The 13718-nt window shown below is 38.0% G+C and overlaps 1 protein-coding gene across 5 annotated transcripts in view; it reads right to left on the minus strand.

Moving 5' to 3' along the window:
• Window positions 1-13718, minus strand: part of RABGAP1L (RAB GTPase activating protein 1 like) — a gene marked incomplete at its 5' end in the record, with an annotated part of 698468 nt that overhangs the window by 547212 nt on the left and 137538 nt on the right. For all 5 annotated transcript variants that reach the window (XM_082834440.1, XM_082834438.1, XM_082834439.1 and 2 more), the window contains one exon: window positions 12920-13061. In XM_082834440.1, coding sequence (XP_082690566.1) covers window positions 12920-13061 — 142 coding nt within the window. The remainder of the gene's footprint in view (window positions 1-12919; window positions 13062-13718) is intronic.

Here is a 13718-nt window from a genome sequence, read left to right on the forward strand (position 1 = left end):
GGCATGTATTATGTAATAAAATGTAACTAGCAAAAAGTAACATCAACTATGTGGCCCCATGTTTTGTACACAAAGGACAGTACAGTTATAACAGAACATTCCATAGTTTCAAAAATTACATAAAGCATACTTAAAGCTATTCATAAATATGCTGTGACTGTCAGGGTTGGCCAACTTTTCTGTAAAGGGCCAAATAGTAAATATTTTCAACTCTCACATGTTCTTATCTTTCGTATTTCTTTTTTTTGTGGGGGAGGAGGGCTGGGGAAGACTGTATAAAAATATAAAAACCATTCTTGGCACAGAAGCCATACAAGAAAGAACAAGTTGTGGGCCAGATTTGACAGTAGGCTGTAGTCTGCCAACCCTAGGACCCTTCCCTTTCAAAGTAGCTATTCATTCCTATTTGCTTCAAAATATTAAAGATGAAAGAATTTTTAAATGTCCAACACTACATTTTCCAAAGGAATTAATTTCATTAAAAGTAAGGGTATACCTATAGTAATATAAAAGACTAGACTATCTATTTTACAATTTAAATATAAATCATTCCCATACACATTGAACATGTTAGAATCAGAGTTCGATCTGCCAAATTCAAGAATCTTATCACTTAAAAAAATAAAACTCTAGATCCCAGTGAATTTTCCACAAGTTAAAGACAGTATAATAAACTTTCCAGGCAAAAAAAAAATACTGTGGGAAATGAATTAAAATATATTCTTTGTCAACTGAAAGGTCAATTACTCTTTAAAACTGCATGAGAACTTTTGTCGTTTTTAGGGAGGGCGGGCGGGGGGTAAAAGACATGCAACCTAGAAACATGAGAATGTAGTTTACTTTCCACTGAATGCTACACATATTCATCCTTGGAGGTACTGTATTTTAAAATATAAAGATTACTACATGATCGAGGTGGAATAAGATTAGACCTTAACAGACTGTACTCATGAATTAAACACTACAATTTTGTATTTTAGATTTCTAAATGAAATACAAATCACAGGGGAGGAAATTAAATGCTTGAGTTCAGCTGATATGGGACCCAATCATACTCAATCATCCATTGGTTAGATCTCAGTGTTTTCTGAAACACCACTGGCTATTTGCAGGGGAAAAGGTCAAAAGCCCAAACAATGCTCCTAATCTCACAGCACTTAGGATCTAAGCCACATATTTGGCACTTGATTAGACTTAGGTCAAATGCAATACACACTTTGATGTGGCATAGTATTACTTAATTCCTGCAATGATTTAAAATGTTTATTCCCACCTAAAATGTAAGTAACCTTAAAGGAATTTTTGTCACTCTCAGTACCAAGCATAATGCTAAAATATGTAGGTACACAAATATTTCTTAAATAAATGAATGAAATTAATTAATATACAAATATGCTCTCTTCCAGGGTGAACTAACCTAGCACTAAGCCTTTAAATATGGCAATTAAAGACAGGTATGACTCAGTCACCTTTTCCCGTCAATTATTTCTCTAAAATCGGTCATTTTTTATTTCAGGACCAGCACCCTAGTTCAAGCTTTATCTCCTCAAATTAGATGTATATATCGTGGATTCTTCACTATTCTAAACTGCATTTTACATAATATACTGCCAGTTTAATCTTCCTAATGCAAACCTTTGCTCGTGCCATGCCTGAGCTCAAAATCCCTCTAAGATTCTCCACTGCTTTACACAAAGTCTGTGCTGTTCAGTGTTTCTAGGGAGTTTCTCCAAGGCCTGCTCTCAACCTGCCTCTTCAACCTCACATTCACTGCCTCCTAGGCATACCGAAGATTCTGTTCATGTCTGTACTTTTTGCTTTCACATATGTCAAAATGCTATGCTTCTTACTTTCTACTCTTGCAAATCCCACTAACTCTTTCAAACTTTCCCAGACTCGGTCATTTGAAAATGAATTGAAACTAGCATTTACCAGAGACGCACTGCATGGAACTCTCTGACAGACCCACAAAGATGAGTAAGAATTGAGCTTCTCAGAGGAATTTACAGTCGCTAGGAGAGAGAAGACACATGTAACTATAATTTAATATGGAATATCATAAATGACACTAAAAACATGTAAGTAGAATTATAGTGGAATTCTGTAGTCAGGGAACAAGAGATTACTTCTGACTGGGGATAAGTAGAGGTATCATGAGAAAAATATCATTTAAACTGATAGCTGAACCTTGGCTTCAAAAGGCAGAGATGGGAAGGACTTCACAAGTAATGGAAATAGCTCAATAAAAGACACTCGAAACCTACAGCAATCAATGCTCTTATAATTCATTTGGAAATTCATCACGTACTGTTTTGAAGTTGTCTAGGTCATTTTTTTTTTTTTTTAGAATTTAATTTTTTTTCCAGTTGTATTGAGATATAAATGACATGCAGTACTGTATAAATTTCAGTGTCCAGTATCTAGGTTATTTTTTGTTTAGCTAATACTGCATATATTTATACCCTTGGTAGGGCCTGGTCTAATAGGAGAGATGAGATATAAACTTGTAAAATAAGGGGAGTAATAGTAATTATCTTGCATGGTTATGGTAACAAGTGAGGTAACATGTATGCAAAAGTGGCTATTACATAACAGATGCTTGAAAAAGGATAGTTTCCTTCATTTCTGGTACCTAGCTCTTTGTTACAGGCAGTTCTAAAATGACCCCTACGATTCCTGCCTCCTGGTATAAACACCCTATAAAGTCCCTACACTTGAGTGTGGGTGGGACATATGAATATGATGGATGTCATGGCTGTGATCACATTGTGTTACATGGCAAAGGTGAAGGGATGCTGCAGATATAAAGTCCCTAACCACTCTGGCTTTAAGTTAACCAAAGGGAGTATCCCAGATGAGCCTGACCTAATCAGGTAAACCCTTAAAAGAGGCCTTGGGCCTTCCCTTAGAGAGATTCTCCTGCTGGCCTTGAAGCAAGCCCCCATGAGTGCTACAACTGCAAAGAAATGAATTCTGTGACCTCTGAAGGGAACCCCAAGTCTTAGATGAGACTGAAGCCCCAACCAAAACTTTGATTGCAGTTTCGTGAGACCACGAACAGAGGACCCAGCTAAGCCATGCCCAGACTCTCGATCCATGGAAACTGTGAGATAATAAATGTGTGTTACTTAAAGGTGCTAAATTTTTTTGTAACTTGTTATGGAGCAATATAAAGCTAATTAATACACTCTCTCCCTCTACTTTCTCTCAAACACCTTCCCTTATCAAATGTATTTTTTAATCATTTTAATTTGTTGAAACAGATGATGTAAAAATGCAAGAATGAAACAATATTATAAAGTCCTTTCTTCCCTCTCACTGACTCTCTCTCTCTCTCTCTCATACACATGCGTGCGTGTGCACACACACACACCAATTTTATAAATATAGAAAGTATCTGATTGGAAAAGAAACAGTATGTAGTCTACCAATATTATTTTATTGGAACATATTTCCTCATCTGTAAAATGATATAATAATAGTATTGACATTATAGGGTTGATAAGAGGATTAAATGAATTAAAGTCGGTAGGCAATTTAAATCCTTGTTACTCAAAGTCTGGTGTGACCAAGAGCAATGGCATCTGGTAGAAGATTTTTTTTTTTTAATAAGAGTTCATTTTAACAAGATCTCCAGGTAATACATGTGCACATTTAAGGTTTAAGAAGCACTTCATTAATGAGCACTTATCACTCATGTAAGTGCAATATGATCACCATATTTCTTAAAAAACTCATTTCTTTTCTATACTTTCTATCTTCTTTTCATTTGAAAATAAAGAAATTTCATTTGCAAACTGATTTCTATAGTAAAAGCTGTTTGTGATGATCTTTTCTCTAATCAGACTATGAATTAAGAAATTAAAAGAAAACAAACCTCTAGTTGAGTTTGAGACTATTTTGCTCTCTACTCAAAATGAGTTAGAAGTAGTATTAGACAGCTAATCATCACTCAGATCAAGGGGAAAATTTTTTTTCTAGATGGCATTTAACCAATCCAAACACAAAAACAAAAAATGCAGATTACACAAAACATAAAAAGTACAACCAAGTGTGAAGCTTGCCTAATATTACTGTGAATCTGGTCTTTTACAATTACTTGGGCATGTGTCTTAAAGGAAATCACACTATATTTGCCAACCACTGCCTTCTTGTAACTTACTATCCATTTTACAAGTAACTAAATACAATTCTGAGGTCAACAAACAGAAAGCCAGTTTGAAATCCAAAGGAAGCAATACCAAGTGCACCTCAAGTTTCAAAAGCAGGAGCAATTCAGAACTTGTGGGAGTATATAAACGTGACAAGGTAGTTTAAAGACAATCCCTATAGGGCTTCCTTGGTAGCGCAGTGGTTAAAAATCTGCCTGCCAAGGCAGGGGACACAGGTGCGAGCCCTGGTCCGGGAGGATCCCACATGCTGTGGAGCAGCTAAGCCCGTGGGCCACAACTACTGAGCCTGTGCTCTAGAGCCCACGAGCCACAACTACTGAGCCCGCATGCCTATAGCCTGTGTTCCTCAACAAGAGAAGCCACCACAATGAGAAGCCCCCACTCGCCGCAACTAAAGAAAGCCTGCACACACCAACAAATACCCAACGCAGCCAAAAATAAAATAATTTTTTAAAAATAATAATAATCCCTATAATGTTGCATTGATGGACTTAACTTTCTGCTAAGATTCCTTGCGTTCAAATTAATACCCTTTAACACACTTCACTTTTTGAACAGCGTTTGAAAAATATGCAAAGGTACCTTAATTCATTTTATTTTAGATCTTTCCCAGGAAATTAAGAGCAACTTTAGTCCTTTTAAATCTTCATCCCTTTTTAGTTAAATTACAGGCTAAGGTAAGACAATTTAGAGTGACTTGAACTTCCACTTTTGCTTTGACAGGCAAATTGCTGAAAATAATTAAATAAAAGAATACTCCAATTCCCCCCAGCAGGAACACATTTCTATGCCACCTCCAGTTCTAACTTTTGATATTTGCGTTGACAGAATGTCAATTACAGAACTAATAATAAAGTGTATTGAAAATGTATGAAGTCTCTGATCTATAAAAGAAAAGAAACTATTACTTCCTACTCTGTGATTTTTGTAGCTTTTTTAATACAGGTGATGGCTAATAGATTTTCAAAAGGCAAGGTGACATTTCAAACAGTGAAAAACTGTTAAGAACAGAAGTGAAAAATTTTTAGGGAAAAACAGAAATCTGATGACTTGTTCTTATTCAGACCATATATAAGAATGAGAAAGTGGGCTTCCCTGGTGGCGCAGTGGTTGAGGGTTCGCCTGCCGATGCGGGGGACGCGGGTTCGTGCCCCGGTCCGGGAGGATCCTGCATGCTGCGGAGCGGCTGGGCCCGTGGGCCGTGGCCGCTGGGCCTGCGCGTCTGGAGCCTGTGCTCCACAGAGGGAGAGGCCACAACAGTGAGAGGCCCGCGTACCGCAAAGAGAAAAAAAAAAAATGAGAAATTGAAATGTTTATGTATGTTTTTCATATTTTCAATTGCAATTCCATAAATGTTACCTCTTTTTTCTAGTCTTTCTCAGTATGAAATCATTTTGAAGCAATATAAAAGGAAAAATATTTATTCATTACTATAATTTTATTATAATAAATATATTTATTATTTATTCCTTCATTTATTATTTTTCATATTGTTTACTGAATCTCATTGAGAAGGTGGCATTTGAGGAAAAATTAGAAAGAGAGGAAGGAGAGACCCATGTGGCAATCTAGGAAACAAGGAGTTCCAGCCAGCGGGTACAGCAAGTGCAGCAGCTCGAAGGCAGAGTACACCTGGTGTGTTTGAAGAATAGCAAAGGATTAAGGGTGGAATTTGTGGGGCAGAAAGTGACAGGAAATGAGGTCAGAAAGGTTAAAAGCAGAGAGCAAAATCACAGACAGCCTTGTAAACTATGGTAAAGAACTTTGGCAAGTGAAATGAAAAGCCAACTGAGGATTTTTAGAAGAAATGTGATCTGACAGATTTCAAAAGGATGACTATGGTGATACGGAATACAGACTAAGGGGTTGTGGACAAGGGTGGAAGGCAGCAGACCCGTTAGGAGGTACTGCAATAATCCAGTACAAGAAATGACAGGGCCAGAGAGAGGTCAGATTCTGGATTCTAAGATTTGGAGCCTAGGAGTTGTCACTTGCTGACAGGGGAAGACTAAAGGCTTGGTTGTGGGAGAATCAGCCTTCACCCATATACTCCACCTGGAACACATTCTCTCCGTAGAATAGAAAAGAGAGAAGCAAAACCATCGTACGCATGCAAGGCCTCACGTCCAGCATGGATCTGTGACTAGCTAGGAACCCCTCTGGTCTGAGTGTATGTACAGCCTTGCATGTATACACAGCCTCCCAGACCACCAGTGATATGTAGAATCTAATGAGGCCCCTTCATTTCTTAAATCTCCTTATTAAAATTCTGGTCAATCTGTGGCTTTCCCCAACCAGAATTACAACTTCATGCTACTTAAAACATTGGTCTTCCCATTCTTTTGCCATAAAAAAAATCACTATTGTTTCCAACAATGTTCTAGAAATATGGGGTTTTTCTACATTTGCTCCAAATCAAGTGAGTCCCTTCCACGGGTGAAAACAAAGCTACTAGTTTTCACAGCTTGCCCCACCCTAGCAAAACCACCACGATAATAAGCCAGTGGTGGGAATGAGAAGAATGGGAGCAGCCTCAAGCACTAAAACACCACAGACTGTTCTCACCCAAGGTTCAGTGGTTTTTCTTAAATAAATGCTTCTCAATTTTTTATATAATTTGATCACTTTCTCAAGACCTTAACTGGCTGTTTTCTGGCAATTTTATTGACATTTATGATTGCTTTTTGATGAGCAGACTTGCCAAGCTCCTCACCCAAGCCATTCTGCACTAAACACATTTTAAATGTAATTTGCCTGAGTAACCTACTAAAAAATGTCATAGAAAATATTTTTAAACATTTCTAAGTACGGAAATTGCCAGTATGCTAAAATCACTATTTTCTTTTGACTGTTAACATGCCTTGGTTGAAGAGCTTACTCAGGTGACCTTACGTAGAAAAGCCTCTAAGCAGAGTAAATAGCATTTGCAAAGACACAGAAGCACGTCAGGGAACTGCATGCATTTTGTTAAGTGTTAGGTTAAGTGTTGGGTGGGTAACTATTTTTAGCTCTCCCTTTCCTACTACAGATGAGCTCAAATCTCTTACACCCTAAATATGCCCTTTGTTGGCCAGATGCAACCCAATGTTTTTACTCCAATCTCTTTTCTCGTCTTCTCCATCAACCTTCTTGAAAGAATAATTTGAACACTATTCAAACTTCTCCCCTTCCTCACCTCTAGTCAATCCTCAATCCACTACAATAAGGCTTCATTCCCAACTTTACTAAAATTACCCTCAGAGGGGTTCAGTAATCTCTCAAATTTACCAAATCCGATTAACAATTTTTGGTCCTTATCATACTGAAACTCTTGTTCCATTTGTCAATACTGCACATCACTCTTTCCTTCTGAATCTCCACTTCTTAGTCTATTAACACATTGTCTTAGCTCTCCTCATATTGTTCTGATCATTTTTCTGCAGATAAGTCCTTTAGCTGCACTTAAAGGATCTCTTAAACTCTACTTCTAAACCCCCCCTCCCACATTTCTCCCAAGGAAATTTCAGCCATTATCATTGCTTCACACTGGTGACTCTCAAACCTTTATCTCCAGTTGTAAAACTTCTCTCACAATTTAAGACTATTTCTAATAACTGAAAAGTAGTTCCACTTTAATGTTCCACAGTGAGTTCAAATTCATCAGTGTCTGAAACTGAATGAATCTTACCCCCACCCCCAAACCGACTCTTCCCAGGTGTTCCCTATCTCATTTGTTGGCATCCACACCATCCAGGCACCTCAGCTACAAACCTAGATTGAATTTATGATTCTTTCTCCTCCCTTCTCTTCTGCTGCCCATGACATCCAATTAAGTTACAAGCCCCACTGCTTTAACCTCAGGAATATTCTCAAATCTCTTTTACCCCTCATTCCTTACATTTTGAGGTAGTCATTTTGACACAACTGTGTCAAAAGAACTTTGTCAAAATGGCTATGTCAGAAATGAAGCTTGACAGCATAGCACAGGGAGATGGGCTTGGTGCTTTGTGACCACCTGGAGGGGTGGGAGAGGGAGAGGGAGGGTGGGAGGGGGAGGCTCAAGAGGGAGGGGGTATGGGGACACGTGTATGCATATGGCTGATTCGCTTTGTTGTGAAACAGAAACTAACACGGTATTGTGAAGCAATTATACTCCAATAAAGATCTATTAAAAAAAAAAAAAGAAATGAAGCTTGAGCCCAGTTTAGCTCTCTGCCAAGACTGGAAAATGATGGCCTATCCAATACTTCCTACATGATTTTAAGATCCTGGCAGTGAATGTTTCTAAATATTTTGCTGATTAAAGCCATGGCCACTGAGCCTGCGCATCCGGAGCCTGTGCTCCACAACGGGAGAGGACACAACAGTGAAAGGCCCGCATACTGCAAAAAAAAAAAAAAAAAAAAAGATCTAGAAAATGTAAGATCTACAATATCTTGCCTGTAAAGGGAATACTAAAAATACTACCTTTTAAGCAATTAGAAGCGGAGTTACAATTCAGTGGTTTAAAGAAGAATATAGGCATGCCTCATTTTATTGTTCTTTGCTTTACTACTCTGGCACACATTGTGAACTTTACAAATTGAAGGTTAGTAGCAATCCTGGGTCCAGCAAGTCTATCGGCAGCATTTTTCCAATAGCATTTGCTCACTTCAAGTCTCTGTGTCACATTTTGGTAATTCTCACAATATTTCAAACTTTTTCATTATTATTACATTTGTTATGGTGATCTGTGATCAATGATTTGATGCTACTATTGCAAAAAAGATTACAACTTGCTGAAGGCTCAGATGATGGTTAGCATTTTTTAGCAAAAAAGTATTTTTTAATTAAGGTATGTATACTGTTTCTGGCTATAATGCTATTGCACACTTAATAGACTACAGTGTAGTGTAAACATAACTTTTATATGCACTGGGAAACCAAAAAATTCATGTGGCTCACTTTATTATGATATTTGCTTTATTGCAGTGGTCTGGAACAGAACCCACAATACCTCCAAGGTGTGCCTGTACTTTGATTTTGTGTGTCATGAAAATTCATGCGCTTTAGGGTAAGACTGCCATAGGTTTGAATTCTGTAGATTATACTTTTTTAGCCCTATGACCTCGAATAATTTACTTAAAATTTTTTTAGTCTATTTTCTCACATGTAATATAAAGACAATAATAGTCATTTCTCAGGACTAATGTGAGTAAAATATGAAACTAGGTCTATTAAATATCAAATACATTATATACACAAAGCAGATATTTAATCCATTTTAGTTAGTTATCCTTCTTTTAAGTTAGTGAATAGAAGTGAGGAATTTTTATTTACTAAATTAGAATAAAAGGCATAATTATGTGGTACTAAATTGTATAATATATTTTTACTGAGTAGGGCTGAGTCATTCTATTATTTTTCTTCTTTCCCAATTCTAGCTCCATATATTTTTTCATTTCTAAAGGAAATGGCATTTTTGCAAGACATTATCTGAAATCTTGTGTTCAAGTAACTTTCTGGTAGATACTTGTCACACCTATTTATTCTTCTTCCTGAGCACACAGCTCAATTATATTCCCCAACCACCCCTGTGGTTCTTGTTTAGCAGAAAAGAATGTGCACAGCTTCCACGTCTGGCCCAAAATTCTCCTTCATGCGATCTCTGTCTTTTCCTCTTCATGTTGGCTGGGACAGAGATGACAAAAGTGTTCCCAGAAGTCATATAAAATATAATGGAGTCACACAATGGAAGTAAGGGCTGAACTCTGTGATCACTAGAATACTAAGGAAGTGAATGTTCTGTGACTCCAAGGCTAGGACATAAAAGGCACTGCAACTTCCACCTTGGTTTCGGGGATTGCCATCTGGGGAAAGCTAACCATTATATCATAAGGACACCCAACGAGAACCATGGGGAGGCCTATGTGGAGAGGAACTGAAGTTTCTTGCCAACCGCCAGCAACATTTTGGCAGCTATATGAATCAGCCCCTTGGAAGCTCCTCCAAGCTTTCAGCCCCACCCAATGAAGTCTTCAGATAACTATATCCCCCAGATAATATCTGACTCTTCCTAAGAAACTCTTAGCCAGAATTGACCAGACAAGACTAATTCCTGACCCACAGAAACCATGAGATAATAAATGTTTTTAAGTCAAAAAAAAAAAAATTACTTCCAACCACATGTAAAAATTTAAATAGATCACAGACAAATCATTAAGGAAAAAAACTGACAGGGAATTCCCTGGCGGTCCAGTGGCTAGGACTCCATGCTTCCACTGCAGGGGCCCATGTTCGATCCCAGGTCAGGGAACTAAGATCCCTCAAGCTGCACGGCACAGCCAAAAAAAAACCCGAAAATGACAAATTAGACTTCACAAAAATTAAACTTTTGTTTCTCAAAAGACAATGTTCATTTCTTTTTATGGCTGAGTAATATTCCGTTGTATATATGTGCCACATCTTCTTTATCCATTCATCTGTCGATGGACACTTAGATTGCTTCCATGTCCTGGCTATTGTAAATAGAGCTGCAGTTGAACATTGCGGTACATGACTCTTTTTGAGTTACGGTTTTCTCAGGATATATGCCCAGTAGTGGGATTGCTGGTAGTGAGGTGGATGGACCTAGAGTCTGTCACACAGCGTGAAGTAAGTCAGAATGAGAAAAACAAATATCATATGCTAACACATATATATGGAACCCACCCCCCCCCAAAAAAAGTGGTTATGAAGAACCTAGGGGTAGGACGGGAATAAAGACGCAGACATAGAGAATGGACTTGAGGACACAGGGAGGGGGAAGGGTAAGCTGGGACGAAGTGAGAGAGTGGCATGGACTTATATATACTACCAAATGTAAAACAGATAGCTAGTGGGAAGCAGCAGCACAGCACAGGGAGATCAGCTCCATGCTTTGTGACCACCTAGAGGGGTGGGATCGGAAGGGTGGGTGGGAGGCACAAGAGGGAGGGGATATGGGGATATATGTATATGTATAGCTGATTCACTTTGTTATAAAGCAGAAATTAACACACCATTGTAAAGCAATTATACTCCAATAAAGATGTTAAAAAAAAAAGATATTGTTCAGAAAATGAAAAGGCAAAATACAGAGAGGGAGAAAATATTTGCAAAATATATCTGATAAAGGACCTTTGCCAACGTATATAAAGAAATCTTAAAAATCAACAAGGAAAAAAAAATCAACAAGGAGACAAATAACCCAATTTTAAAATGGTCAACAGATGTGAATAGAGTCTTGACCAAGAAGATAAACAGATGGCAAATACCATAGAAAAAGATGTACGACAGAATTAGTCATTAGAGAAATTCAACTTAATATCACAAGAAATGATTATACACCCTCTAGAATGGCTAAAATTTTAAAAACTGACAATGCCGAATGTTGATAAGGATACAAAGCAACTGACTCATCAGTAAGGAAAATGGCACAGCTACTTTGAAAAACAGCTCAGTTGTCTCCTACAAAGTTATCAACAACATACACTTAACTGTAAAACATAGCCATTCCACTCATAGGTGTTTACCCAAGAGAAATGAAAGCACATATTCACCAAAGACTCATACTCAAATGTTCATAGCAGCTCTATTCCTAATAGCCAATAGCTAAAAACAAATTCACCATTAACTGGTGAATAGACAGATACACAAATCGTGGCATATCTTTACAACAGATTACTACTAACAATAAAAAGGAACCACCTATTGATACAACATATATAAATCTCAAAAGTTTTACGCTATGTGAAAGATGCTATATATCAATACAAAAGTCTGTACTATATGATTCATTTTATATGAAATTGTAGAAAAGGCAAAACATGGTGACGGAACACAGATCAGTGATTGACAAAGACCACAAGTGAGGGGAAAAGATGGACTATAAAGGGGCATGAGGGAAATTTGGCCAGGGGGGAGGGTGGAGGGAGGGGTGGTTAATGGAAATGTTTTATATCATGATTCTTGCGGTAGTTATACAGATGTATATCCACTTGTCAAAATTTGATGAACCATACACTTAAAACATGTACATTCTATTGTATGTAATTTATACCTTCATAAATTTTTTAAATGAAACACTCAGAATAATGTCTAGCATACTAAGCACTCAACAAATATTAGCTAAAAATAACTTATTTTTATGGCAATCAAAGAAAGGAATGGTTTCATAGAGAGAAAGACTGAGAATTCTAAAATGCCCTTTTCAAAGGGCCAAATGAAGTGTGACTCTCGTGAGGTCGGTTAGCATCTCTCAGCAGCATTCAAGTAGTAAACAGAGAAGATACCAGCTAGTATTTCAAAAAGTGAATGGTAAGTGAAAAGGCAACAACAAAAAACAAGTCAGAACTGAATAACGTCAAATGAGGAGTACGACACGAACTATCACTGAAATTCTAAAAACACTTGAGAGAATTTGAAAGTTCTCATTAAACACTTCAAAAGTACTTAAAATAGGGAGCAAGACAACAAAGTTAGGCTGTCAAATTTAAATAGTTGTATAAGTGGGACTGGGGAGTATTCAACCAAGGAACCAAATAGACCAAATTCTCTTCTGCATCGAGTAGAATCTGGTCTAAGAGTAGAAGAGACCACAGAGAATCACCACTCCTCGCTTTATCCCTCCCATAGGCACGCACGCACGCATGCGCACACACACACACACACACACACACACACACACACACACACACACACACATCGTTCAGGATTATAAGTAAAGCAGCTATGTAAAGAGAGGGAACTGAATAAATTTCACTTCTTACCCTCTTCTGCTTCATCCTCCTGGGGTGACAATGGGCCCCCTCCACTAGTAGGAGTGATTGGTTCCTCCTTCTCAGACTCTCGCTGTAGACTCACCACCTCATATATTGCATCTCCAGTATTGGTATGGCCTCTTCCCTCAGACTGAGAAAGATATAAACACATGTTTCAACATTAGAAATTTTTTGGTTTTTTTTTTTTTTTTTTGCATTACGCGGGCCTCTCACTGTTGTGGCCTCTCCCATTGCAGAGCACAGGCTCCAGACTCACAGGCTCAGCGGCCATGGCTCACGGGCCTAGCCGCTCCGCAGCATGTGAGATCTTCCCGGACCGGGGCACGAACCCGTGTCCCCTGCATCGGCAGGCGGACTCTCAACCACTGCGCCACCAGGGAAGCCCCAACATTAGAAATTTGAAGGAGGGACTTCCCTGGTGGTCCAGTGGTTAAGACTCCACGCTCCCAATGCAAGGGGCCCAGATTCAATCCCTGGTTAGGGAACTAGATCCCACATGCTGCAACTAAGACCCAGCGCAGCCAAATAAACAAATATTTTTTTTAAAAAAAGGGAATTTGAGGAAAACATTGAAAGGTAGTATATTTCAGTGGTCCTTAAAAAGAGCTAAAATGAAGAGCAGCATGTCATGTTTGATCTACAGCATGTCTGAAGTTGAGAAAAAATTTTAAAGTATATTGTTCTTCACATAGTAGTCTAAATGTATCGTTCTTTTAGTATTATTTTAACCAATACAATGAAACCTACTAACCATTTTGAGAAAACTCGATTTCTTTTATCAGAAAAA

The sequence above is a fragment of the Leucopleurus acutus genome (assembly GCF_964270905.1).
Source record: "Leucopleurus acutus genome assembly, chromosome: 2".
NCBI classification, from domain to species: Eukaryota; Metazoa; Chordata; class Mammalia; order Artiodactyla; family Delphinidae; genus Leucopleurus; species Leucopleurus acutus.